General features: G+C 53.2%; 9 protein-coding genes and 1 non-coding gene across 10 annotated transcripts; 6 read left to right on the plus strand and 4 right to left on the minus strand.

Moving 5' to 3' along the window:
- Positions 1 to 880: 880 nt before the first annotated feature.
- Positions 881 to 2,214, minus strand: BU25DRAFT_426436 (uncharacterized protein; the record flags this gene model as incomplete). The annotated part of the gene is made up of 2 exons (XM_033708417.1): positions 881 to 1,920; positions 2,175 to 2,214. 2 exons carry the CDS (start codon positions 2,212 to 2,214, stop codon positions 881 to 883), a joined length of 1,080 nt encoding a protein of 359 aa, XP_033555740.1.
- Positions 2,215 to 3,093: 879 nt separating this feature from the next.
- On the plus strand, positions 3,094 to 4,381 carry BU25DRAFT_435467 (kinase-like protein; the record flags this gene model as incomplete). Its single annotated transcript, XM_033708918.1, has 6 exons — positions 3,094 to 3,103; positions 3,145 to 3,304; positions 3,385 to 3,611; positions 3,665 to 3,712; positions 3,748 to 4,067; positions 4,151 to 4,381. 6 exons carry the CDS (start codon positions 3,094 to 3,096, stop codon positions 4,379 to 4,381), a joined length of 996 nt encoding a protein of 331 aa, XP_033555741.1.
- A 342-nt stretch (positions 4,382 to 4,723) lies between these two features.
- On the plus strand, positions 4,724 to 4,825 carry BU25DRAFT_t144. Its single transcript has one exon. It is a non-coding gene; the product is annotated as a tRNA-Ala (tRNA).
- Positions 4,826 to 6,634: 1,809 nt separating this feature from the next.
- Positions 6,635 to 7,394, plus strand: BU25DRAFT_416070 (uncharacterized protein). Its single transcript, XM_033707688.1, has one exon. The coding sequence runs from the start codon at positions 6,652 to 6,654 to the stop codon at positions 7,351 to 7,353; it is 702 nt and encodes a 233-aa protein (XP_033555742.1). The 5' UTR covers positions 6,635 to 6,651; the 3' UTR covers positions 7,354 to 7,394.
- Positions 7,395 to 7,941: 547 nt separating this feature from the next.
- Positions 7,942 to 8,910, plus strand: BU25DRAFT_379502 (uncharacterized protein). Its single transcript, XM_033704197.1, has one exon. The coding sequence runs from the start codon at positions 8,057 to 8,059 to the stop codon at positions 8,777 to 8,779; it is 723 nt and encodes a 240-aa protein (XP_033555743.1). The 5' UTR covers positions 7,942 to 8,056; the 3' UTR covers positions 8,780 to 8,910.
- BU25DRAFT_237116 (uncharacterized protein) lies at positions 8,877 to 10,347 on the minus strand. Its single transcript, XM_033701475.1, has 4 exons — positions 10,064 to 10,347; positions 10,000 to 10,014; positions 9,640 to 9,954; positions 8,877 to 9,587 (listed from the first exon to the last, which is right to left on the minus strand). Exons 1-4 carry the CDS (start codon positions 10,215 to 10,217, stop codon positions 8,974 to 8,976), a joined length of 1,098 nt encoding a protein of 365 aa, XP_033555744.1. The 5' UTR covers positions 10,218 to 10,347; the 3' UTR covers positions 8,877 to 8,973.
- Positions 10,348 to 12,187: 1,840 nt separating this feature from the next.
- BU25DRAFT_354308 (uncharacterized protein) lies at positions 12,188 to 12,838 on the plus strand (the record flags this gene model as incomplete). The annotated part of the gene is made up of 1 exon (XM_033703507.1): positions 12,188 to 12,838. A coding segment is annotated over one exon (651 nt), but the record flags the coding sequence as incomplete, so codon positions are not given.
- A 618-nt stretch (positions 12,839 to 13,456) lies between these two features.
- BU25DRAFT_379507 (uncharacterized protein) lies at positions 13,457 to 15,651 on the plus strand (the record flags this gene model as incomplete). The annotated part of the gene is made up of 2 exons (XM_033704198.1): positions 13,457 to 14,583; positions 14,662 to 15,651. Coding segments are annotated over exons 1-2 (1,896 nt in total), but the record flags the coding sequence as incomplete, so codon positions are not given.
- Positions 15,652 to 20,308: 4,657 nt separating this feature from the next.
- Positions 20,309 to 21,828, minus strand: BU25DRAFT_379509 (uncharacterized protein). Its single transcript, XM_033704199.1, has 2 exons — positions 21,639 to 21,828; positions 20,309 to 21,587 (listed from the first exon to the last, which is right to left on the minus strand). The coding sequence occupies exons 1-2, from the start codon at positions 21,717 to 21,719 to the stop codon at positions 20,442 to 20,444; spliced, it is 1,227 nt and encodes a 408-aa protein (XP_033555747.1). The 5' UTR covers positions 21,720 to 21,828; the 3' UTR covers positions 20,309 to 20,441.
- A 1,234-nt stretch (positions 21,829 to 23,062) lies between these two features.
- BU25DRAFT_463637 (uncharacterized protein) lies at positions 23,063 to 25,264 on the minus strand (the record flags this gene model as incomplete). Its single annotated transcript, XM_033710617.1, has 2 exons — positions 23,063 to 24,887; positions 24,948 to 25,264. The coding sequence occupies 2 exons, from the start codon at positions 25,262 to 25,264 to the stop codon at positions 23,063 to 23,065; spliced, it is 2,142 nt and encodes a 713-aa protein (XP_033555748.1).
- Positions 25,265 to 26,694: the final 1,430 nt, after the last annotated feature.

A 26,694-nucleotide genomic window follows, 5' to 3' on the forward strand; every position in this document is an offset into this window, starting at 1 on the left:
GAAATATTCGCTCGTCGAGCCACCGCGTCAGAGTTCCGTCACCAGAGTCGCCACCCCCTTCGCCGCGTTTTCACATAATCAACTACTATATCAACAAGCATTCTTTACATCAATCTCACAACAAAACACAGCATGCATTGCTTGTGCTGTGGACGACTCGTCCTTGGGCGTTGCTCTACTGACGATGGCAATTTACATGACGCCTAAAGACCAGGATTCAAAAGAAGCGTCACAGAGAAGACGCAAAAGACTAGATAAGGTCTCTAGAGGACCCTAATCTGCTGCAGACAGGTTGTCTATATGGATCTGACAGCTTTCATCGTTTTGGCAGGTCGTCGTTCAGCTGTCGTTAAGCCTCGGTCAGCCCCACACGACCCACACTACTGTATTCGCAGAACGCCTTCCAGAACCGTCTCGAGACTGGGTTCAGGATACCACTGGTGCCTCTATTTTAATCAGAAAGGTCATATTGCTTACTTTGTGATGATTATTCATTAAAGGAGTAACAACTCATTCCCGGGCTCATGGTTTAGTGGTACTACGGTCCCGTAGCCTATAATATAGGGTTCTGCACATAGATTGGAGTTTTGTAAGGGTTGTAATGCCAAAATTCAAATCCCGTATCTGAATATGACAACATTTCGGTTTTGCTTGGCATAGAAGCCATCTGTGCATCTGAAGAGAACTTAACCAAAAATAAACAACGAAAAGCGACAGACTACATGACTTCAGCCTCCAGCACCTGCAGAAACAGTTGGGAGAGCGTCCGCAGCCATGCTCCACCCCAATGCAGCAGGTTGCAGTTGGGTTGGAGGCTGGATGACCGTTGCTCAGACTTGAGGTGTTACTAGAATAACGTAAGAAGCTGCGCTGGCTGGATTCATAGCGCTGCTGGGCTGCCTAAATCCACTGCTTTCGTGTTGATACTTAATTTCAGTATCCAGTTTCTCGTGTCATGTTTGCACTTTGCCTCAAAAATGCTGGACCACAGCGTGAAGCCTAGCACGAACCGGCGGCTGTCTTGAGCGGCAAGCACTTCTCTCGCATATCGGCCGAGGTCCAGCCACGCCTTGGACGCTTTGTCCGCCAGCGGGTTGCTCTCGAGCTCTCCGGGTACGAGGATGCGCGACCAGTGGCACCTGGAGTGGATGCCAACGCTCTCGTCGTCCACGAAGCCGATGTCTAGCTTGCGGTCGGCCGTAGAACCGTGCAAGGGCTGATGGGGTCGTGCCACGGTTCGGCATCGAACTCTAGGGGCCGCCCGATGCTCGTCTGCGAAGTCCAAGAGCTGTTCTGTGAGCGGTGCAAACCAGCTCAACACGTCCTGCTCCCTCGCTCCTTCTGGCCAGTCCCGCCAGCCACCCTCCTCCTGGTAGAGCGGTGTGTCTCCGTCCTTGCACCTGTCGAATACAGCCTGTGCCACCGTATCGAGACCTGCGACTCCTCCGAAGAATGCGTCGAAGAACCCTGGTACTCCGACGTGCATTTGTCCCAGCTCCTCCTTCAGCACGTCCTCGACGTATTTGCGGTGCTCGGTTGAGTTCGCGAAGCTGTCCGTGCTGCGCAGCCACGGTGTTTGTTGGATGGATGACGCGGGGAGGGGAGGTGGAGTGGACTCGGTGACGGCGGCGTAGACCTTGTCCCATACGACTTCGTCGGACGCCTTGTGGAGGACCGCTTGAAGAAGTGGAAGTAGACGCTCCACATCAACGTTGTCAGCATTGACTGCAGTCATAAGCTTGGACAAGTCATCGAGGAGGTTCTTGCCGCCACGACATGAAGGTAGATGACGAGAAGCTGGAAGACCTTGTACAGCATGTATGAGATCGAGTAGAACATTATTGAGTTCTGCTTGCATTAGACAGTTCCGGTCAGGAGTGGAGAGCATTGCCTTCGCCGGCTGAAAATTCACATTCTGACCTGTGAGAATCGCAGAAGGCACTCAACCCATCTCCTATCGGCTTAGAGTTGAGTATTTCCGCCCGAGAGCGAGTTGCCATTGTCTGCAGACGCGCACGAAGTTATCGTGTTTGGTTGCGCGAACGACCCTACAAACGCAGACCTGTGTAAGATCATACACGCCGGGGCAGACATGAGTGACGGAGACTGTAGTGCGTTGTAGGAATTGCGTTTGCGATGGAGTGGATGGAACATGTGACCGCGCGACAACGCACAGACCAAGGCGGTATAACGGCCCGAGCCAAGATCGTGCATATTCCGAAGACCGCAACAGCTGTCAAGCAGACAACGAACACATACAGTAGTATCATCGCAATCTCAAGTGCCTGGAGACTACGAAATAACGGCATCGCAACAAGTCGGCCAGTACTTGCACTGGTCTCCACAGGCAATCAGGCGCCCTCCTGTATCGATGTAGTGACCGCAACATCACCGTTACGGTCACCGCCACTGCGGTCAGAGCCAAACCGTCTTCTAGCATTACAGTACAGTCGCCATCCAAGACACGTTCACTGACAGGCTCGAGCCAGCACTGTTGTGGATGTAGTTGTGTTGGTAAACGTGCCGTAAGGTTCCTGTAGATGAGCTGGGCCGGGATGCTCAGCAAAGCGCGAAGTCGCTCAACTCATACCCTGAGAAGGAATAGTAGGCAAAGAACCCGCTTCGCTTGTACATTGATCTGTTAGTGTAAGCAGGCGCTACTGCAGTGCTTACTTCATTCCTTTACTACATCTGAGCTGCATCGTCACTCTTCTTCAATACACACAGCCTACACTCTTGATACCACCACCCCATGCTTACAGTTAGAGTAGTGGATTACCTGCAAATGTCGTTCTTCAGAGACCTTCATCTCTCAGTACTAGAAGGTGCTTCTTAGCGTGTCGCACCTCTTTGTATGCGGCTACATTAAGCCTAAAATGGGTATTGTCACACCGCCCGACTTCGCCCAGGCGACGAAACACTTGCAACAAACCTGTCTCTCACCATCATTGTTCCACTTCATTACCAACAACTATGAGAAGGGCAAAATTGCCCCTTCGATTGATTATCAGAACACCAAGCTGCCGCATACCACACGTCCTACACCGAGATAACCGGGCTTTCGAACCCCGCGCATGGTTGTCCACCACGACCATGACAAGCTGTGGCTTCGCTCGCACTTTCCCAGTTGACGGTTTCGAGAAGCTTTCCACGCAGGAGAATATGAGGAAGAGGATGTCCCCAATTACAGAGCAGAAAGGTTTTATCCAGTGCGACTAGGCGAGGTATTAAAGTCTCGATACCAGGTCGTCGCTAAGCTCGGGTTCGGCACGGCCTCCACCATTTGGCTTTGTCGTGATCTTGAGTATATCCTCCGGAACATCTTGCACTCTCTCGTATTAGGGTTTAATCGGTCTTTTGTTGACAAAGCGATACCGTTACTAGAGCAAACCTTCTTCTAACCCTTAAGGTCTGCATCACGCAGAAAAGTGCCAACAAGGTGGACAATGAAGTGGCCATCTCCCCGTATCTCAAATCCATCGATGCTGAACACCCTGGCAAGGATCTGCTGCGTCTGGTGCTGGATGATTTCCAGATAACCGGCCCTTACGGGATGCATCAATGCTTGCTCTTCGCCCTACTAGGCCTAAGCTACACAACTTCCGAAATTTGTTTCCAGAAAAAGAGCTGAACAAGGAACTATTGCAGCAGACCTTGCAGCTAGTTCTTCTTGGCCTCGACTTTCTGCACCAGGCGGACGTGGTGCATACAGGTATTTTTGATCAATCGTTCTACTGAGTTTGCCAGCTAAGCACAACTTAGACATATCCCCTAATAACATCCTCCTGGGGGCCCCAGACTCGTCGGTGTTTTCAATAATTGAGCAAGCCGAGCTTGAGCATCCGTCTCCCCGCAAAATACTTTCAGATCATACCATTTACTGTTCCCGCGCCATACCTATCACCAATGGACTACCGGTGATCTGCGACTTTGGTGCTGCTAGGGTCGGAGAGAAGCATGCTGGAGATGTCATGCCTGGCGTTTATCGAGCGTCTGAAATCATCATGGGCATGGGGTGGACCTCCAAGATTGATATATGGTCTGTCGGAGTCATGGACCATAACTTAGTATTCTTGCCATTCCGATTCGTGCTGAGATCATATGAATCTGGGATCTGTTTGAAGGATGTCGCTTGTTCCGTGCCGTAAAGGACGGTCATCTCAAGGATGAGCAGCATCTTGCCGAGATGGTTTCCCTTATGGGACTTCCGCCCAGAAGCTTGTTAGAACGGAGCGAGACATCCGTCAGTACTGGGATGCAGAAGGTAAAGTTATGCCACAACCCGCTAAGTGCGACATTTCGTCGACGGGAAACAAAGGGAATTGGATCGCCCCAACGCCAATTCCTTAGCAGACACTCGAAATGCGCGAGAAACGGCTAAAGGGCAAGGATCAAGAGTTACTCCTTGCACTCGTTCGAAAAGTCTTGCGCTGGCTTCCAGAAGAAAGGCCCTCAGCAGAAAACCTCTTCGACAATGAGTTCTTGATATAGCACAGTCCTGGAACCCTATACAAAGTGCTGGGTGAAGCAAAGCTCAAGGGCTCTCCATCTATCAAAGCGTTAAATACAGACTTGTAGGCCTAAGGAAATGTATTAGAGTTCGGGTGAACGAATGCATTCTTTGAAGATTAATTATGGGCCAGCTGCAACTTAGGGGCCTCAAAATATGTTTTTTGAAGTATATAAATGAAAACTTTTGACACATAAGCATAAAATGAGTTAAGGGCTCGTGGTTTAGTGGTATAATACTCCCTTAGCATCGCAGCTTCATAGAAGCTCGAATCTAGCCTGGGAGTGGTCCGGGGTTCGATTCCCCGCGAGTCCAATTTTTTACTCCCTCGACATCGTTGCCGTCTTTTTTTTTTTTTTTTTTTCCTAAGATGATCGTGGCTTATCTGTGTTGTTTCGACTTTGTCGAACCCATGGAAGGAGCAGTCTGGTCCTGTTGGCTGAGGTCTGCATAAGTTGCTCGTCATCTCACGAGCCTAATATTCTGTGCCTCTCTTTCTCTCGTGCTCGCTGTTACAAGTATCTACGCGCATCTGGCAGATCGAGGTAACGAAACCGAAACGCAGCCTACGCGAGACTCTCAGCAAGACGCCAGCTCTAGAGGGATTCCGCTCAAATCTTTCAATCTGTCGCCGTCCTCCAAGCACTAGACTTCATCACTCTTACCTTTAATGGGTATAACATTTGCGCCCTTCGAGATACTCCTCCAAGATGATTATTTCGGCCTTGACTTCCTCAATACCTGCTCCCATCGCTTTCGCTGTCTTCAGGCACGAAGGTTCGCACAGTTTGGTCCGGTAATGACAGCGCAAGGGTGAAGCTTGCTGCGGCCCTCCCAACAGATCCAGTCGTGCGTATCGCGATATTCAAGTGTCGACAGGCTACTTCAATAACTGGCTGGACCTTAAGTTATCTTGGATCCAATATCATCTGGATATACCTGAAGGCTTTTGACCGGACTACATATGACCGAGGATACGGCCTTCACTTGCCTCTACCAATCGACTTGGAGCGCACTGGAGGTAGGCTCGATGGCCATCTCTAAGAGATGCTTCTCGTCATGTATGTCTATTAGTCACGCTTTCGCGTTTCAGTCATTACCAGACGTCAACTTACTGTCGGATGCATATCGACAAGCAGCAATCTATCCAACCAAACATTGGTTTGTGGGGAAGTCGGTATATATGCGACCGAATATGCAGCTACGTTTAGCGTTTGGCGGGGTGATCGACCTCACATGCCCTCATCTGGGACCTCATGTGCCCAAAAGAACTCGCCGGACACCAAAGACAGGCAAAGCGGAAGTATATGATACCAATCTAACGAAGTCTTGGAAGACTTGGCGGTGGAACCAAGCATCGTGGTAGCGCACCAATGAAACCGGCAGAAGTCTGGTTGCCGAACACGTTTCCTGGGGTTCGGTATCAAAAGCTACCCATTGTTTCACACCAGACTTGACGCCATCTTGGTAAATCTTGCCTGAGGAGCACTAGACTCTTGGAAGCGCCATTGCATACCAGCTTCCTTATGGGCCCAAGACTGCTAAGAACCGGTGTCACACAAAGTTTCCAGATGTTTACAGTGCTTAGCCATGTAGGGAACGTCCCTAATAGATCAACATCAAACATCACCAATATCATCCTCCAACCGGAAAAACAGGGCGGAGGACGATGCACCGTTGCTACGAGCGGATATGGAAGCTTCTTCTCCTGCTTGTATATAAGTAGCAGCACTCCGCTGTGCTGAAGGATCACCAACGTCGATCGCAACATTGCCACAATGGTTCACTTCTCTCTTCTCGCATCTGCGCTGGCGCTCGTTTCTGCTGTTTCCGCCCAATGCGGTTCAGGCACGCCTGCAGCCAGGGTCACTGGCTCTGGCAGCTCTTTCACAGCGACCCGAGGCTCGACCAACGTCTATACTGGCTCTGACTACCGCGCCGCTATTCAAGCTGCTGTCGACTCCATCAGCGCCGGCCAACGTGTTTCCGTCATTGCCTCAGGCTCTATCGGCGCTAACACCATCACGCTCACCGCTGGTAAGATCTTCGAAGGCTGCGGTACCATCAACGTCGCCAGCCGCTCCGGTCGTGGAGCCATCGAAGTCACCAATGCAAACGATGTCCAGATCCCCTACCTCACCATGACCGGCTCGCCCTACTTCGGTCTCCGCTTCTCTGGTGCCAACGGTCTTGTCCTCGGCAAGATCACCATGAACCTCAGCGGTGGTCTGGGTATCCGCTTCGATCGCGACCGAGCCGCTCAATCGAACGTCAAGATGGATGACATTCGCGTCACCGGTGCCGGCAGCCACGCGGTTGAGACTTGGAACATTGACGGCTTGACCATCAACCAGGTCATTGCCCGCAATGTTGGCGAGTCCGGGCTGCTGCTCCAAAACTCAATCAACGTGAAGGTCGGCCTTGTCGATGGTGACAACGTTGGCGCTGGATCAGGATACGGTACCCTCCGCTTCGCCAACCGTAACGGCCGCAACGCAAACGGCAACTACAACACCAACGTATACATCGACAAAGTCAAGTCGCGCGGAGGTGGCCGCGGGATCTTTTGCGTGAGCGAGTCTGGAGGTGCGGTCATTACCACCGTCGATCTCGCCGACAACGGCAACAATGCCGTGTTGATAGAGAATTGCTATAACCTGTCCATCCGTGGCGGAACTGTCAATGGTGGCGGTGAGGTGCGAATCTCTGCTCGCTCAGAGTTTGCTAACACCCGCGATATCTGGATCACGCTCAAGGTCGATGGTACGACTGTTCGCGAGTCTCCTTGTGCTGACAACAGCAACTGGACCTTGACTGGTAACGGTGCTAGGAACATCTGCTAGACGCTTTCAGTGGAGCGACTGAGCTGCCTAGTTGGGACTTTGATGCCAGGTATACTTTCTATGTAGATATCTTTCAAGTCGTCAATTGCCTTCGAATGCGATTATGCTATTTGCGATGATGTTATCTGATGAGGGTGTTGGTGTGAACTGTGTATGTAGTACTAGGAGAGGGCAAATATCAACATCGTGCGGAAAGCGGGCGCTAGCAACGAGCTGGCCAATGAGAGCTGCACCTGCGCGGACATTATCCTCTATTCTAATCTGTCCCTGAACTTCTGCATCTTCCCCTCGGTCACCACTCTAGTGCGACGCTTACATAGTCCGTTTGACAGACATAAGCTCGGTGCTCGGTCCTGGAGATCGATGTAGCCCGCTAGCTTCTTAAGTTGCCGTACTATTCAGTTCTAGGAGCTCGATTCGATACACTTAATGGTCAACTCTGATCGTAACCTTCTTGTTCTAAAGCGCTCGCGTAGCATGCCCACTTTTGATCGCGATAGGGTCATCATATCCGAGTCGGAAGGCGATCCGGGATTGACGTCAACCTTCCCCTCACGAGCTTGAACTATAACATAAGTCAACAACCATGCATCCTTTCAGAATCCACACGTTCGCATGTCACGGGCAAGACAACCCGTTGCGAAGCTCAACCGTACCAACTCGCCATCTCCCAACACAGAATCTCAAATAGTAGAATTCTGCCATGTCTCCCGCCAGCAAAATCGAAGTCCGAACCTACACCCTCCCACCAACAAAGCTCATCCCAAACTCACCACACGTGCTCATACACTACCCCGGTCTTCTCACCTCTCTCGTCAAAGACCAAAAAATCTCCACGACACAGATATTTGATATGTTCAAAAGCAATGGCTGGCAATCGCAATGGATCGCACGCTACGGCCCAAACCAAAACTCGCACTACCACTCCTCCGCGCATGAATGCATGGCCGTGATCTCCGGCGGGCGAGCAAAAATCCGCTTCGGCGTTGCCGACTCCAAAGAAGACCGGGAGCAAGACCTTGGGCTCGGCACTCAAGGCAAAGACCTGAACGAAGACGACAGAGAAGAAGGGGGTGTTCTGCTTGATGCGGAAGTTGGCGATGTTTTCATTCTCCCAGCTGGGGTTGCGCATAAGACACATGATCCGAGCCCGAAGACGGATGGCATTGTGTTTTATCAGCCGCCGGATAAGAATGATGAGATAGGGAGTCGAGAGTTCTTTGAGGGGATACCGATTGAAGGAGAGTTTATGATGATGGGCGCGTATCCGAGGGGTGGGGAGTGGGATTTTGCTGTTGGGGGTGAGCATGAGGGGCACTTTGATGATGTGTGGAATGTGAAAGTGCCTGAGCGAGATCCTGTTCTGGGGGCGAGTGTGGAGGGGTTAAAGGGCTTATGGGCCCTGGAAGATAAGGCGAAGCTGTAAGGAGGTGCTGGTGAGAAGGTGGACGTTTGAAAGACTGTAATGTGCGTCAAGCAGTGAATCTGTAACGAGTCAAGTATATATCAACAGCACAAGCCAGTCTATGAACATTCCAAGTCGAGCACACCTCGACTGTGTGGTTCATCTCATTCACAGCCCACAGTGTTACTATGTTGCCCATCCTCAAATCTGACCGCTTACTGCGGCTTGTTGCCGCCTGGCAACCCTTCACCATGTGGTTTGGTATTCGCACCACTTAGTTCAATAGCCTGAGAAGTCTGAGCAGTATCTGGTTGCGGCGAAGCTGGTACATTCCCAGTGCTATCACCACCAAGCTCCGCAGCTCCGCCGGCTTCGTGCTTAGCGTCATGTGCGTAAGTCCCGGGCAGCGGATTCGCAGCATCATTGTAAGCAGATTGAAAACCGTACTGTGGAGCAGGTGAACCCTGAGGTGGCGAGAAGCCTCCTTGCTGAAGGTACTCTTGCTGGGCGTATGGATCCGGCTGCCCGGGTTGATTATAGTATGTTGGCTGCGCAGGCTGAAACTGAGGCTTTGCATCTGTGTAGCCGCCAACGCCTGCTGGCGGCTGAGAAGGATCAATGGGTGCCATGGATGCGGTGCCTTGCTGAGGCACCTGAGCAGCCTTCTTTCTGCGGCGGAGCAGGAACCACACACCAGCTCCAACGAGTGCGAGACCTAATATGGGACCGACAACTGCGCCTGCGATCCATGCTTTTGAACCGGATTTTGGTTCGGCGGGTTGTGTAGGTCCGACGACGGTAGTTGAAGGGAGTTGGGGTATTGAGGTCGCTGTAAAGATGTCAGACTATGCTTCAGGATGCGTGCAATGCTTGTAACCTACCTGGAGAAGTGTTGACCTCTTCAGTCGTCGGGATATCTCGGTAATACGACCAGTTCGCGCTAGAGTCTCCACAGTTGATGTTTGTCCTGGGATTCGAATCTTGGGAGTTTTCATAGATGAAGATCGTGTTGCAGATCGAGAGCGCAGCGTTGTTGTAGTTCTCGGTACAAGCGATCGTCCTTACGCTGGAGATGTCAGGGTAAGTGTATATTTGGGATCCTCTAACGCAAGCAGTTGGCGCATAGCAATGAGCAAGAGTTTCCGGGCAACACTGAGCATATTGACCACTTTGGTACCATGTAAGGCCGGGTTCGCCTGATCATATTAGCAAGATAAGTTTAGTTGATGCAAAGAGCTGACAGTTGAGGCTGGTCCCTATCAGTGTGGTCAGCGAAGATCTAGGATGGGATCGCTGGAAACTCACAAGTGTTGTTAAATTCGAGATATCCAATAAATTTATCGCTGTTTTGTCTCGGTAACACAGCAGCAGGTGTGATGGTTGGGTCTGCGGGCACAGCGCTCGAAAGCTGCCACAAGGCTGAGACTGAGAGTGTAATCGTTCGCAGTCGTCCGAACATTGTTGCGACTGATGTCACGTTTGCAGCAGAGAGTCGAAGGAGGCTGAAAGGCTGTTGTGGAAGAGAGCGGCCTACAAGTTAAATGGAAAGAAACTGCCCTGCGCAACAGATGCCCGCTCTTGAAAGCCACAATCCACCCGCATCCTGGGCGCGCGTCCAGTTTCTCACCATTTAAGGCGAAGGTGGATGCGTTAGGCCAGACACAGCCAACGGGTACAACACTGACCAACAGCAAAAAGGTAGTACTGAGCCACTCAACGATGTGGGTGCAGCGTCTAGCCCTAGGTAGACTAGGGATGACTGCTGCAGATTGTTCGACTGAAGGTCACGTTTTCAGCTCGACGTGCATTCACGAGGTGTGAGCATAGGGATACCAGAATAGTGTTTAGTGTCACCCTCTTGCAGCAACAACCTAGGCACATCCTCTCGCGGCATTTGTAGGGCAAAACCAAGCCTTTTGGCGTGGCAGCTGATGGGCGGACGATCCGAAAGCTGAAACCTCAATTCATCGAACCGAACAAAGTAACCACACATGGCAACTAGAGGCTCAGAGTCACAAAGCCCAAACGGCTAGAGGATCTGTCCTTGAGAACAAGCAAGACAGCAGCGTATTTTGTGACATGAAGCTGAACATTGGGTTCCACGATAACTCGCAAGGCTGCATACATGCATGCGCCATACGTCTTTGGGTAACGTTAGGCGAAGTCTTGCTGATGAAGAGAAGATGGTTGTGATCGGCGTAAGACCGGTCTAATTGTGGATTGTCCAAGGGTGGCTGCGGCTGTGCTCACGTCCCTCACGGTTCCTGATGAAGGACAGTTATCACGTCCGCTAGTGCATAAGCTCATACGTCTCATGGTCTTTGTAAGATGGACATGTCGACGCACGGGACGTGTAGATGTTGTGTCGATGAAAATGGGTAGCGCTCGTGGGAGGTGTCCCCACAACCGGGCCGCTCCTTGCAAGATCATTAGCCAGCACATGAATTGGGGAGCTACGAGCCGCTGAAATCCTCCGACACCGCAACAGCAACGCGCCGTCAAGTGTCACCGAGCCGTCAACAATGCTTGTCCGTGCTCTGCCCGGTTCCTGGAACTTCCTCGCAGTCACACCAAATCGCGCGCGCTTCTCGGTCGTTGCTCGTGCATGGAGGCACCTCGCCCTGACGAGCTGCAGCTCAACCGCCTTTATCAACTTCAACAGTATTATACTGCGCTTCTCGTGTTGCTTTTAACATCATTGGGCTAGAGCTCTCGGATCCCATCAGAGAATCAAAGAAACGAGCGATTGCAATGATCACCATCCGCTTCAGCCGTCCAAAGGAGCAGCATCCATGTCTCGAGCAAACTTCCAACTCGATTCCTTGATTATTGCGCCGCAACTCTCCAAGCTGTGACTCGCTCGCTCATTTATCCATCGTGCTGATTTGACTCTAGTCTCCGTTCTTTTTCTCATCGTTGACAATGTTCTCACTGACACGTCGAAAGGCGTCAACACAACCTCTTGCAGAGCGCATTCGCTTCAACGAATTACCTGACGATATTCTCATTCTCATTTGCTCAGAATGCGCTATTGACGAACTACTTACCCTGCGATTGACCGACAGGAGATCGAGAAGCCTGGCTTCCGAGTACATCAGCACCATTGCGCCCTCGGTTGCGCAAGCCACCTTCCCTCACAGCCATAACCTTCTGCTTCACAAGCCTTTGCGTTATACCGTGCAATGGCTTGAAGACCTAATACCACAGCAACTCGCAGCGATTCTTGTGGACCGTCATCGCATCGCACACGACTACACACAGCAGCGCTATGGCATCCCGGCAGAGGACGCCTACGGCGACGAACTCCGGGCTCGAATCGCGAATGGCTGGCGCGTCTTGTTTCGACTAGCAAATATATCGAAGAAGACCTCCGAAGACACATCCGAACCTGCGAGTGGACTCAGCATCCGACTGATATACCCCTCGCGCAAAGTCGATCTAAGCCGGCAGAAGGAAGATATAATCCTCGGGCGGCGACTGGCATATATCGATTCGATGCCACTGCAAGGCGCTAAGGACTACAAACTCATGTTCATGCTCCTTTCTTCCTCGTTCCGGACATCCGTATCGAACATTGGCGAAGACCAGAAGCCGTGGGTGTTCGATTGGGGCAGTGGGATTGACGGGCAAAGACTTTTTCGCAAAGGCAATTCTTGGTTGGCATGGTTTGTCTTAGCCGAAGGCCCGGATCTCTTCTGGAAACAGTGGTGGACTTTACCACATGACTCCCCGAGCGCAAGACACTACATCCGCGATCGCGCGGTCAAGGTCTGGACAGATACTCCACCGAAGCTAGTGGATCATCAGCGAGACCATGCACGAAGAATCCAGGAAGCCATCAATAAGAGGGCAGACGTCTCTACAGATTTCATCTCGGTTAACCCCATACCATATTTTACACAGTATGCGGAATATCGACTGTCGAGGTGGAAGTGTGGCATACTACCCGCAAAGGAGACGATGTCTCATGTGCCATTCCATATTGAGTTTCGCTGTCCGGAAGAGCTGGTGCAGCAGTACCAGTTGCTCCTGCATGGGAAGGAAGCTGCAAAGACAAATCACATCACAGCAAGAGGATGAGGCAGGCCGTGGCAAAGCCTCAGTGGATACATCGACCGCACACTTGACTTTGCTCCGAGAATGATGACGATTCTTGAAAAAAAAAAGTTCCCCTCTTCTGGCTAGCAATCCAAGCACGTTGGTTCGGAAGCTTCGACACGTGCCTCGGCAGCTTGTCAAGTCGCATTTCGGGACCGACCACCAGCGCAGCCTTGCATTAGGGCGAGCTATCGTAAACATTGGGAGATGCATGCACGCAGACAATGGTGCAGAGTTGCAGCACCAGTGCAGCTTTCAACCTGTGGCACGTTGTCTCTACACGGGAGGGTTTCCCCTCTCTCAGCTTCGTACAACTTTGTTTCAAACACAGCAGGGGAGCAACGCTTCAGCTTCGAGCAGCCGCGAGAAAAGGACGACTCTCCGAGCAAACGCGCAAGAGGCAAAGAAACAGCCATAAAGCCATGACGATCTCCACCGTGTAGTATATGCAGCAATTGATAGAGACTTTTCTATACGCGGTGTGAGATTTGTGTGTGATTATGCGTACTATATATAGCCACATAGAAGCGTGGGGATGCACGCCGGTGCGGGACTAGTTGGAGGCGGGCGATCCGAGGCATGTCAAACCCACCGTACCATCGTATCCGCACCAAAGTACGCAGATAGCCTCATCTTGTCTTCCGAGGAGACTCCTCCTGCTATGTATCCTCGTCCTCTACCGTACAGCTGAAAGCAAAGCTCCCAGGCATGTTCCATGGAGTCCTGTCATCCCTTGCACCTCGAATCCGCATGACAAACGATCGACAACACCAGCACGATTGACACGATAACGACGGCGCTGGACTGCACGCTGGCAAAAGATGGTGGGGAGGAGGACTTCACCGGACGGTTCACACCACGAAGACAGCAGGGCCGGTGTTAAGGGAAAGGAAGTCACGTTTGCCAACGATGAAGGCGCTCTGAGCTCGGATTCGAGTGTGGATGCTGTCGACACTCGTCTCGCAGCGTCTTCAATCGACAACGCAACCATGTCCTCGTCCGCGATAAGCCAGTCTGGCTACTCGACAGCCATGACGTCGAATATGACAGATGATGACCGCCGACCCAGCGCCTCGAACAGCCCCACAGCCACCACGTCGCACGCACATCCCAGCCTCACGCTCCTCGAGCTGGTGTCGAATTCGGCGTCGTCTTCTGCGCTGCCGGACAGCTTTGACTTCAATATTTCAAGAAAGGGGCAGTATGTTGCCGTGTACTCGGCGTCGAACATATGGCTTATCCAAACGGTACAGCTGCCGAGGCTGTTTGCGCGCACGCTACAAGTCAAGCGCAAACCTGTCGCGGTCGACATCACAGAGGATGGTTTCCTGCTGGCGGTGCTTTCGCGGCCGTCACAAGTCGATTTGTACGAGATTCATGGCGAGCAAGGCGGGCAGATCAAGATGCGGAGAACGGTGCAGCTGGTGCATGAAGCCAGCTCGCTTGTCATTTCGCCAGATGCGCGCATCCTGATCACGGGCAACAAGTTTGGTATCGAGGTTGTTGCAGTCTTTCCGGACGCACCTGCGACTGCGAGACGCACGCTTTCTGGACCCGCGGGCGATGCGCTGGAATTTTCCGACGATGGTCGCACGCTGCTCATCACAGGGTACGCGCGCAAATCAGACAGCTCTGCCCTGTTTGTCCTACCAGGACTGTACGATGGCCCGCTTGACGAGGAGGGTGCGCCAATTCCTCAGTCGCCAGAAGTTGTGTGGACGGGCTCCGTGCTGTTTCCTGAGACCGCCAGGATAGCACGCCAGGCTACGCTTCTTCCAGACGCGGACACGGGGACATTCAATGAGCTTTTCGCATTCAACGCAGAAGAAGACTCATGGGGCATATACGATATTGCGTGTCAGCGCTTCACACAGAGGAAAATGTTTCTGCCTGATCACCAGCGGTGGACGCGCTCGGAATTCGTCGACGATGCAATGCCGGCTGTTTCGCCCAACGCTGACCTAGCAGCCGTGGCTTTGCGGATGCGCGGCACTACCAACATCTGGATATACGAGGTGCCAGGATGGGAATACAAGCCAAGTGAGAAAGCCAAGGGCCAGGCACCTATCCAGCCCTGCTTCTGCATTCTAATACCGAAGCTTGGTGTCGGTGCTTACCAGGAGATCTGTGTGCTGCGGTGGGTCAAGGTTGGCAACAATATACAGCGACTCATCGCAGTGGGAAACTCGAGCATAGTGCCAACTGAGAGCGATGTACCTGACGTGCCGATGGGCACGAAGGGCGTCATCATCGTCCTTGACTTCGACAAGACTAAGCCTGCCGGGGGTGCTGTATCGGTGACATCGAAAACAGAATACGATCTGGACCCACTGTGCCCTGGCGAAGTGCTACCCGAGGGCTCCATAGATTTCAACCAAGAAGTCGAGCTCATGAGAACGAGGACGTTGGCACAGCGCAGAGCACAAGATCAGGCGAGAGGTGCACGACGGAGTTCGAGAAGTGGTGCTTCGTCCGTCCAACGCTCCCGCACCACAACGAACCAGGTTGCAATCTCGAGGCCACCACCTACGGCAGATGAGGAAGAGCTGACGGCCGAAGAAGCGCAGGCTGCCTTCGAGATGCCGTACGATAACCAGCAACCCAGGTCGCAGATGTCTCTGGCGAGAGCTGCTACTGTGGCGGCCGTCTCTCCTGCAAACCGGCGACATTTGCGAGCGCTACCCTTTCGCCCGCTGGAGTACCGCCGTGCGGATGGCTCGGGTCAGCGAGAGCTACCTCACGAGAGCGACGCAGACAACTGGGTTCCACCACCGCCTGCGTATACAGCAAAGGCAGAGGAAGCTGAGAGCGTCAGTCTAAGCCATCCGAACGCGCCACCAACAGCACGTCGATCCAGCCGTGGCTCTGGGTCAAGATCAGGTGTACCTCCCGTGCCTCCACTTCCTGCAATGTCTGCCACAGTGAACCCCTCGCAGCTCTCGCCCACAGGTCCATACCAAAACCGCGGCCAGTCCTTTTCATCAACAGACCTCTCGATACGCCGTCCATCACTCATCCATCCAACAACATACCCCAGCCCCCACTCCTCCGACTCGATTCGACGACGTGGCTCTGCAGCTCACTCTCCCCCGCAACAACTATCCTACATCCCACCCCCGGTCGCCCAAGTTCCTCCACAACCCTCGACCTCAACAACGCCCCCCATACGTCGCCCATCACTCTTCGCCCGCCGCGCAGTAGAAAGCACAATCGACATCCGGCCCCCGCCCATTACCGACCCAGACGCCCACCACCGTGGCTCCGCGCCTCTGGTCCCACTTGCCGCTGCAGCATCTATCCAGCGCCGTCCTGTTCTGACGGAGCGGCCGCTACCGCCTAATCCGCCGCTGAATCCGACGAGTACGCCTGTGCCCCGCCAACCCACCTCTCCACCCACCCACTCCCATTCCCACGCTGGTCACGACCAGGGGAGGAGGAATTTGCTTCCCAGGCTTGTGCCACCGGAGCAGCAGATGGGAGCGCAGGGGTATGGGGTGCCGATGAGTGCGCCGCCGAGGACGGAGGGGTATTTGATGGCGGAGAGGGGGATGCAGGGACGGGTTCAGGGTGGGCAGGGACGGATTCAGGGTGGGCAGGTGCAGAGTGCGGCGCCGGGTTTGAGCGGGAGGACGGGGGTTAGGGAAGTGAGTGGTGGAAAGAAGGAAGAGAAGGGGAAGAAGAGGATTGGTTGCGTTGTTATGTGAAGAGGAGAAGGGTGCTTTCGTTGTGTATCTTGGGATTCGTCATTGCATTATATACCCATTGGCGTTCTACTAGAGGCAATCAAATCATCTCAATGCACTCGTTGAAACTCTCAAGACCACGGTGTCACTTCAGCTATTGAGGAGAGGTCAGTTCTACGCAAACAGTCTGAATACCAAGAACATCCGAGAAAATGGAGTCTTGTGCATTTCATGTCCGGACTTGGCCTATCCAATCGTGTAGAGGATTGGACAGCGAGGCTGAAGTAATGGCTTGGCACAGTTGCAGCAGAGGTAATCTTAATATGTGGATGGCTCCACAGTCTCCTGAAGTCGATATTATGCCCTGGGAACATAACCAATATCAGACTCGACGCCATGTCAAGCGCTACAAATGATTATCCAATGCTCGGGGGAGGGGAGCAGAACTTTGAGCGCAGGCCGCTGGACCACTCCAAGCGATCTATTCGTTTAATTCAGTTCAACCAAGGCTATCGGACGAAGATTTGATCGTCTGCGATATTCAGCATACGACAATCAATTCGCTGTGCCATTGTTTGTCGTATAGATGGGAATCCCAGGCAAACACCAAGATAATGCTGATGCGGGCCTTCGCAGCAGGGACCAGGAAAACGATGTCGCTACATGTTGGCCAGAACCTCTATGAGTTCCATGGAATCGCCCGCAAAAAGATCTGTTGATGTAATTCGTTCTGGAAAGATGCGTTGTGCATTGACCAAGCCAACAATGAAGAAAGGACTCATGAGGTTGCGTACATGGGCCACGTATACGCTCACACCCGGAAAGTGGTCGTGTGGCTAGGCAGAACATCGACTTCATATCGCCGCTCCATGAGTGCGACAGATCTAGACTGCTATCGATCATTCGTCCTCGAAAACGAGTACTGGACTCGAGCCTGGATAACACAAGAAGTTGTCCTTGCTCAGAATGTCAACAATTCTATTACGTCCCTCCGGAAACTCGTCGACTGGCTGAGTGATGGCCTGCCCAACAACAAGTGGCTCCACAGTCCGATGAGGGTACTGGTCAATACCGGGCTACTCTTAAAGTATGGAAAATACGCGACCACATTTGCTTGATTTGATCCAGGATGAAACATGGGCGGACAAGCAATGTAGTGTTCCATGCGACCGCATATTTTCAATCTTGAGCTTGTGCAGGAGGGGCAGAATATTGTGGTGGATTACGCATCCTTCCCCATTGATCTGGCATGCAACATCTTGAGAGTCTACAGAGGAATTCCTTGCTTGTGTCCGGTGCTTATGCTACTACGTACACTCAAAGTCGACGAACATTCCAGCGTTCAATCAGTACCCGGACCGTTTCTTGAGATCGCAATGCCCAAGTCCAGTCTCTCGATCCCATCTTCACAATCCTACATTTTGTAGCTTGCTTTACTTCCAAGGAACTCTTTGATAATAAAGAAAGTGAAATTCTTACAAATGGCGCTGGAGGCTTGAGCGTGTCTCAGGACCGTAGACAGCCCGGGCTGACCCCTCACTCGCACAAAGAGGATGGCAACCGTGGGATCGGATGAAATGATCATCGCGTCACTGTGCGTGTTTCAGTGTGCGCTCTGACCGAAGTACAGAAGATTGTTGAGAAACGGCGTTGCCGACGGCAGAGTGAATTCAAGTTACCGACGGTCACACGGATCCATCATGCGTTACCGGACAGCGGTAACAGCTGAGCCTCAGCAATGAGCGAGATACCCAATAAGCTTCAACCAGGAGATTATGGCAGAAGATCAACCCTGTAAGCTTCTGTGGCGTTTACCTTGACCTCGATCTACCACTATCTGAGAACGTTAGATCCAACCGAGATCCAGCCCTTTGAAGATAGAACGATGGGGAACAGATCACGCATGACACAAATTAACAGCTCGATCTGTCCCTGAAGGCGATCATCCACATTCTTTCCTTATCGAATTCTCGCAGTACCTCCAACAATCCTCCATCACAAGCCGATCTACCAGCGGTGAAAGTCACGGTTCGCCTGAACGTCAGGAAGTTTGACGATAAGCAGCCCCGCGAGGTGATGGTTGTAGCGGACAAAGGCGTCAAGCCGGCGTACAGCGCGAAAGGATGGTTTCTTGCGCCTAGAGACTTCCATGTCCTCAGTCTTGAGCTCCGATATAGCACCCGTTTTCTACTTTTCCTACCATGAATCTAGCCAACGCTGTCCTGCTCAGAGCTGAGCTCGTGTTCTTTGTGATTGATATGCCAAAAGACCTCCAGGGTATGTTTGTCGGCTTCGACCGAGCTTCTGATAAAGATCCTGTGGTGAGTCTTCTGGAATGACCTTGTTCTGGCCTCTCTCCAAACTCAAGAGCCGCTTCAGCGACTTGTGGAGGCTGTTAGATACAAAGTAAGTCCTGTGAAGTCTTTGAAATCTTTGGGTCCTAAGAGTTTTCTGTTCGCTGTCGGCGCTACACACTCTTGATCCGTTGCTCTGCTCAGATGACCGCGGCTCAGCTTAGCGGGGACAAGCTTCTTCCTACCGGACTGCGGTTGACATTCAGCCTTTGCACTATATAGATACTTCTCAGGCATCGTTGACCATCTCCTGTGCAGCTTGCTCAGGCTCGTATATCAACCCGTCATAGCTTTTGAGAGGCTGTGCGTCAACGTGGGACTAGCCGCCATGGGCAGAGGGGGGGGGGGGGGCGCTTAGTGGTACTCTTTCCTCAACCACGATGAACATTCCGATGAGGCGATCAAATGGATCGCTCCTGGCGGCGAGAACAGGTCGTATTGGGAACGAGCTTGGCTCATTCAGGAAGCACTGCTTGCACGTAACAGCATTGTATTGAAAGGCGATGTTCTGCACCCCCTTGCAGAACTTGGACCTTCCGTGGAGGACTGGAGTGCGGCCTTCAAACTGTGGGCCGAGAGGGAGAAGGTCCGCCGACAGCAAGCTTTAGGCTGCAGACTCTCTCTCCTGCATTTACTCGATAACATTTGGACGGCGAAATGTAGCAGGCCACAAGACCGGATATACTCCGTCCTCGCTCTAGTCAAAGAAGGAAAGGACATAATGGTTGATTATGCGCTCGGAAGCATAGAAGTAGCGTACGGCATCCTTCATGCATGCCGTCCGCACATATGCCTGTGTTCAGTCTTTCTCCTCCACCGAGTCTTATCCCTGGACTTTGATCCGGCCACTCCTTATACAAACGGACCGTACGTCGAATTCGAGATCCGGAATCCGGAAGCCGCCGATGCCACGAGTTACAACTGTCCAAGCAAGCCTGCAGAACTTCCTGGATAGTTTCGGTCTCTTACGACATTACCGGAAACACCCACATCTGGCCTGGTCGAAATTCCTCGACTGCATCTCGTTCAGAAGGAGCTACAGTCCAAGCGAACCCGTTACGGTGCGCATTGCCCTTTGGGCCGCCCGGCACTTCGACGACTGGCTCTTCAAAGGACTATGTTCAGGGGCAAAGAGGGATCAGCCGATGACGCCTTTGCGGGTTGCTCGTGGTCACTGGAGTATCTCATCTGAGCTCCTATCACATAGATATCTAAAAGACTTGGAAACCCGTCGGGACTCTTTAGGGATGAGAATGGAGGACTGTGTACGTATTTCTCGGAAAGCATAGAGACTCAATGGTCAAAGATGGACCAAAGATCGTGCGAGACTGTATCAGCACAGTCAAGTCAGAGAGGGCCTAGCAGCGGTTGAGATGCTGATATAGTGCGAAGCACTTAAGCTCCGACAATGCCCTAGAGAAACTAGTGAGATGGCCAGTTGAGGTTGCCTATACAGTGTACACAGTGCACGAGCATGTCAATCGAACTGAGCACTCATACATCAACAATGATGCCAATCCGGGGTATCTTCACAACCTTCACATCACACTAAATAACCATCTCCCCCTGTTCCTCGTCTCCGCCCCCAAACTCATCACCCTCCCCTTCTTCGTCCAAGTCTTCAAGCGGATACGTCAGTATCGCCGCGACCCCACCCAATCCCTCCAACCTCTTCCCGCTCTCATGCAACGAACTCAACACCCTCACCTCACCACCTTCAACATCCCTCACCCGATCCACCAGCACCACCCATTTCCTCCTCTGCTTAACATTCTGCGCCCGAAACAAACTATTATTGATCATCAACACACCTCCACCTCTCCCCACCGCTCCCTTATCAACCGCACGCTCAACTTCGCGGGGGCCGTACCATGCGCGTCCGTCGTCGAGGCGCATGAGTGTGAGGAATTTGTCCATGAGGGCTGTTTCGCGAGCGTATTTTGTGTCGGAGAGTTTTGTGGTGATCGCGGGGGAGGAGAGGATTTCGTTGAGAGAGTGGATGTGTGCGGAGGAGCTATGTGCGACGACAATGCTGGGAATAAGCGCCATGAGGGGCTTGTTGGTTGTACGTGTTGCTTCTGTCTTGATGTATGCTAGGAATGCGTTGGCTACGAAGCCCGGGCTCGCGAGGAGCAGCGGTAGTGTCTTGCCTTGTGTTGCGGTCGCGGCGGGGAGGTCGATCTGTCGTAGCAGCGTAGAGAGCGTGGTGGAGAAGAACTTCTCCATGCCTTTCGTGTGGCCGTCGATGCCGCCTTTGCGCTTTCGCGGGACGCCGACTTCGATGCGTTGGCGTAGGATGGTCTGGTGCTCGGTGATCATGCATATGTTTGCTGTGCCTTCGCCGAGAACGACAGCCCAGAGCTCTGCGTGGCGCTCGGTTTCGGAGGCTTCTTTCAGCATCTCCAAGGCGACACTGTCCCATCCGTCGGCTTTTTCCAGTGTGAATTTGCGGTTGAGCTCGAGGTCGAGCGTGTGGTGCTGCCCTAGCTTGACGTGCTCGTTCTCTGAGGCGACCTTCCCCGAGACATGTAGCTGCCCGGAACCGATATCGAAGTCTGTGCTGGTGACTTGGATTGTGAGGTCGAGGGCTATGCGCTGCGAGGATACGGAGCCTGCGTCTGACGTCTTGGATACGCGGCGTACGGCCTTTGCGCGAATGCGATCATGTTCTTGGATGAGGTTGTATGCGTGCCACTACGCGCAAGGTCAGCAACATGATCTGGGGTATTGTGTAAGGCGAAGTACCATATCCTCTGGCTCCTCTGGCAACAGCGTCACAAAGCCAGACCCAGTCTTCTGGTCGATTTGTGACTTGAGTAACCTCATGTTGCCGGTTGTGGGTAGTTTTGCGGACCCGCTGGCTGCTTGAGATATTCTTGAAGCTGCTGGAGTGGTGGGCGCCTGTGAAGCGGTACAAAAAGTGTTGGCGAGGTACGGGATGGCTATTGTTAATCGAAAGACAGTGACGCACTGGAGGGGCACTTCGGTGGGGCCATTTCGACCCCGTTCACCCTCGCTAAATTTAAGCTTAATCGCAATAAGCTCGCAGCTTTCATTATGTTTTCATGTTCACCTGCAATCGATGTAAAGTAATCAGCTGCAATCGATGTAAAATGCAGCGTCCCACAAAATCCTGTGGAAGGCCTGAGCCCAGACCATGGGACTCTGCAACACTCACCACGTGACTCACCACAACTCCCACAGAAGTCTCACAAATCTCACAAGGCCCCCTTAGAACTCTGTGAGAGACTGTGAAACATCATGGGACATCTCAAGTATATAGCAAGCAGGAACACAACCCTTATGGTTTGTATTCAACCTTGTCAATCAACTTTGTTATTGGAATCTCACCTGTTCTCGAGCCAGACAGTATACTCAGTACTCATTGCTACCAGCTACCACGGTCTTTGACTAGACGGCTACTACCCCCTTATCACCACAAGCTTTGCTTAGGTGATAAACCAACCCTGACGGCTTCCCGTGGACACGAACATCACCATACCTGGCTAGACTGGCAGGGACAAGAGAAGAGGATGAAAAGGACTAGGCTTAGTTGTAACGTAAGGTCTGAGGTTCAGTTGTGAAAAAAAATGGAAGGAGCGAACGTCAAGCAAGTCGCCTAGGCAAGGAAAGAGCAATAGTAATTAAATCCATTCATTCATAGTCTACAACCATCCAATCTCGACCAGCGCGTTGCGATTCAGTTGAGAACGAAGCCGCAGCGAGTGCGCGGCTTCTCATCATCTACACGTATCAACCATGCGCCAGCCACGGCCAGCTCTCAGCTCTCAGCTCTCAGCTCTCAGCCCACAATCTTGCAATCGATCCAAAACAAAGTGATCAGTCCAATCCAAAAACGCGCCTGTTCCAAAGGAATGGAAATGCCAGATGCGGCTAATTACATCTCCGACTTTTGATGTGTAGAATGAGGCATGCGCGCGGTAGAAGGTATAAAGAAAACGACAGTCGGCCAGATGAGAAGTGTACAGTGCCGGGAGATAGATATCAGATCGTTGCGAATACGCCGTGAACGCCGCCCAATGTGAAAGCGCCTGTCGAAAGATGTGACAGCGCTGTGATGTCGCAAAAGTCTATCGCAAGCGCAGCCGCGCTAAGAAGAAGACGAAAAGAAGCGCGGATTAAATGGATAATTCGGAGAAGCGTACAGATCATTCGGAACCCTTTTCGTACTTGACGGGGTGGAACAGCGCAGGGCGCATGCAGAGACGGCCAGTGTTGGCCTCTTCCTCTGCCGGACCGCCCTTGTCGTTCTCGCGCGAGCCGAGCCATCTCCTCCACCACTCAGAAGAGAAACCAGCATTGTAGTAGAAGCTGTTGCCGAGCTGGTTGTGCTCACCCCAGCCGAAAACACTGTCGGTTGGCTTGGGGGGCTTGTTGTATGTGCCGTCGAGCGCCTCGAGCGGCCAGTTGTGATCGAAGTAAACGGGATGGTTTGCGTATACAGCCTTCAGTCCGTGGTGGAACGCGACCGTTGGCGGCCACATCTCGGGGAACATGTGGTGCTTCATTAGATACGTTTCGCGATGCATCAGGTCCAAGAGACGCTTTGAAAGTCGTGCAACAGTGATGATGGCGCATCGTCGTGGTGGCTCGGGGAGCTCGAGGTCGTAGCCGGTAACGTCGTCACGGAACACCCAGTTGGTCTTCGCCGGGTCGAAGATTGGGTTGAAGGTGATGATGTCAGCTTCTTCACCAACACCCCACTCATAGTTGTCCTGGAGATAGGATGTGGGGGGCTCGGTCTCAGGGGGGCTGGGAAGCATGCCGGTGTTCTCGAACTTGGGAGGGCCCCAGACAGGCTTCTCGTCGCTGTTGTAGAGCTCCTCCTCAACCATTTCGGTAAAATTCTTCCATGAGCCATGGAGCTCGGGAATGTAGTAGCGAGAAGAACGCTCCCACAGACCCTTGCGCGGCTGCCTCTTGGCGAACCCGCCAATCTTGGTGTTGAACTCGTAGTAGTGACCAGTGAGACGGAGATCCATCTCCCAATTCCAGTAGAAGTCGTACTCAGGGCGAGCCTGAGAGAACCACTGCAGAGCGAAGTGAGCGCTGCGGTAGACGGAGTGGACGGGCGCCTTGGCGTGGTTGTAGACGTTGTTAGGGAAAGGCTCGGGGTAGTACATCTGCATCTGAGCGCCAGACCACAAAGTAGCCATGCCCCAGAATTCCTTGGGCAGATTGTCCTCGATGACCTTCTGGTAAATCTCCTCTGAAGACCAGATCGGGATGCTGTCATCCTTGACGTGGATCAGAAAGTGGACATCGTACTCGCCGCCAGACTTCAATGCAAGCTCGTTGATCATCGCACGAAGACTAAGAATCTGGTAGTCGCTGTACTTGTAGCCAGTCCAGGTGCGGAGGATGTAGGCGTGGCGAGGGACCTTCTTCTTGGCGGGGCCAGCACTCTCGGCCTCGGTGTCGTTCTTGAAGCGGTGCATGTTCTTCTCGTGGCAGCGCTTCTGAGCATCGGCCCACTTAACCTTGCGGTAGTCGACCTTCTTCTCCCAGCTCCAGATCTTCTCAGAGCCAGCCTTCTCAGACTTGCCAGACATCTCGAGACCACCCTCGTCACGAGAGTAGGAGTAGCCGTAAGGTCCAAGACGCCCGAATCGCTCGAAGCAGACCTTATCGTTCATGCCGAGCTCCTCGTACGAGCCGAAGAAGGGTGCAGTGGCGTTCTGGGGAATACCAGGGTAGGCGTAGACGTCAGGGAGGTCGATCTTCTCGTCCTCATCGAGGTAGCAGGTCTCGACCTTGTCGTGGTCCTTGAGGTACGCTTCTGAGTCAAAGGGGTAGGGGTTGAAGGGTACGGGGTCCATTGGTGGCTCCTTGTTGTCCTTGGACATGTGCGGCCACTTGGGCTTGATGTTGTCCTCGGGGTTGGGGCTCTGCGAGTACTTGACGAAGTCCTGCTCAGAGACCCAGTCGCCGTAGGGGACGAGGGTGCGAACACCATTCCAGAACCCAGTCAATCTACACAATCAGTCATCTAGTCATCTAGTCATCATCACCGCTGTGCGTGGCAATGCTTACCGTGGGTAGTGTTCCCAGTGGTACTGTTTCCTCTCGTCGCCGCCGTGCTGCATGTGCATCTTGTGCCGCCTGTAGATGCCGCCGCCGAGCATGGACGCCAGGACGACGACAGTAACAAGCAGGGTCAGGATGCGCGCCATGGAGAAGCGAGGGCGCTGCACCTTGTTGACCCACGAGGGCTGGCGGCCGCGGGTGCCCCATGACTTGCTGCTAAAAATCGGTAGCGGCGAGGAGCTCTGGCTGTCGGCGCCGGGCAGCTTCTCGTAGTTGAAGCGTGTCCGGATGAACAGCTTACCGGGGTTGAAGCGCGAGGCCATTGTGTGTGCGGTCGAGTCTGTAGCCGTGGTGTCACCTGTGAGGGAGTGCGCCAGGTGCGCTTATTGCATGTGCGGCGGAGGCAGTGCCCAGGCCAGACGCTGATGCTGTTGGATGACACTGGGGGCGGGGTCGAGGTGAGGAAGTGTCAGTGTCGATGATGCGGCGGGTGAAACGAGCGTACTGTCCGTGGGTGGGACGTATGGGAGTGGAGGCGTGCAGCGTTGGGGAGCAGAGATGGCAAGACAAAAGACTGAGCGTGCGAGCGTTGCTTAGGGGTTTTCCGCGCCCCAGAGAGCTTAGCCCGCTAGCGGCGCAGCTCGCGCCTTCCTTCCACCGCGCTAGACCAGAGACCGCTGCGCAGGGCCGCCTTGATTCTGGGTCGCCGCCGTGAATAGCGCGCAGTTAGCAGCACGCTGCCGCGCCAGCACTTGGGCAATTGCTCCCAGCAGCTGGCTGGCAGCTCTGCCATCACGAAGGCCAAGCTGCTGGAGCTGCAATTCTTTCATCTGGCGCTGGTGCACACTGCTGACGGCTCTGCGGTCGTTGGTCGCACGCCCCCCCTCCAGCGAATCACACGGCTCGTAGCTATCGACTCCCATCATCTCAAGTAGCCCCCGCCACCTGCATATCGATACAGTCCCGCGCTGCCGTTGTCTCAACAACGCCGCGTCTGCTACTGTTCTTCGACAGCAGTGAACCTGTCGTGGCCGCGCAGTCCTGACGTGGACGAGCGGCAGCTGTCTGTCTGCTCCACCACGCTGCCAGCCTTGAAGCACGCCCCCAACCACCCTCCACAAATATCAGCGAGATGATGAGTGCCTTCTTACCCCTGGTGTCAATTTCGCCCGCTGCCCGCGCCCTTGGCCGGTTCGCAGCCAAATCCGTCGAGTAGTGCCCTCTGATTCGCTGGCTGTCTGCTCAGTCAGCGGGCGAGAGATGCGTACGCGGCCCTGCTAGGGTGGCCATCCAATCGAGACCGCCTGAGACTGCTCCATCGCTAATTTTATCGCCTCGATATTGACCTCAGAGCGTTGATCCCGTCGCGGCATATCATCGGCTGCTCATTCCGCTTTGAAGCTCTCGATGATTATCGAAAGGACTGCTCATCCATTTTCGTGCAGTTGTCGGCCTTCGTGTTGCAGAGTGTTTCGTGGCTTTCAGGTAGACATCAGGCAGCCTTAAGCTATCTCCGCTGCACGCATCGAGACGGAAATGATCGCTGGGTGTGGCCCCTGTTCCCGCGACCGTTTCTGATAACAGTGGACCGCGCATGAAGGACGTTCATCTCTCTTCATCTCTCGGACTTTGGCCGAGACATGTGGTTCACGTCAAACGCACGCCAAGGTCAGACAGGCTTGACAACCTCAGCTTCGACAGCTGCCACGCCGGACGTTGTATCCCAGCATATGCTCATCATCGCAGCAAGCTT

The sequence above is a fragment of the Macroventuria anomochaeta genome (assembly GCF_010093625.1).
Source record: "Macroventuria anomochaeta strain CBS 525.71 unplaced genomic scaffold BU25scaffold_54, whole genome shotgun sequence".
NCBI lineage: Eukaryota > Fungi > Ascomycota > Dothideomycetes > Pleosporales > Didymellaceae > Macroventuria > Macroventuria anomochaeta.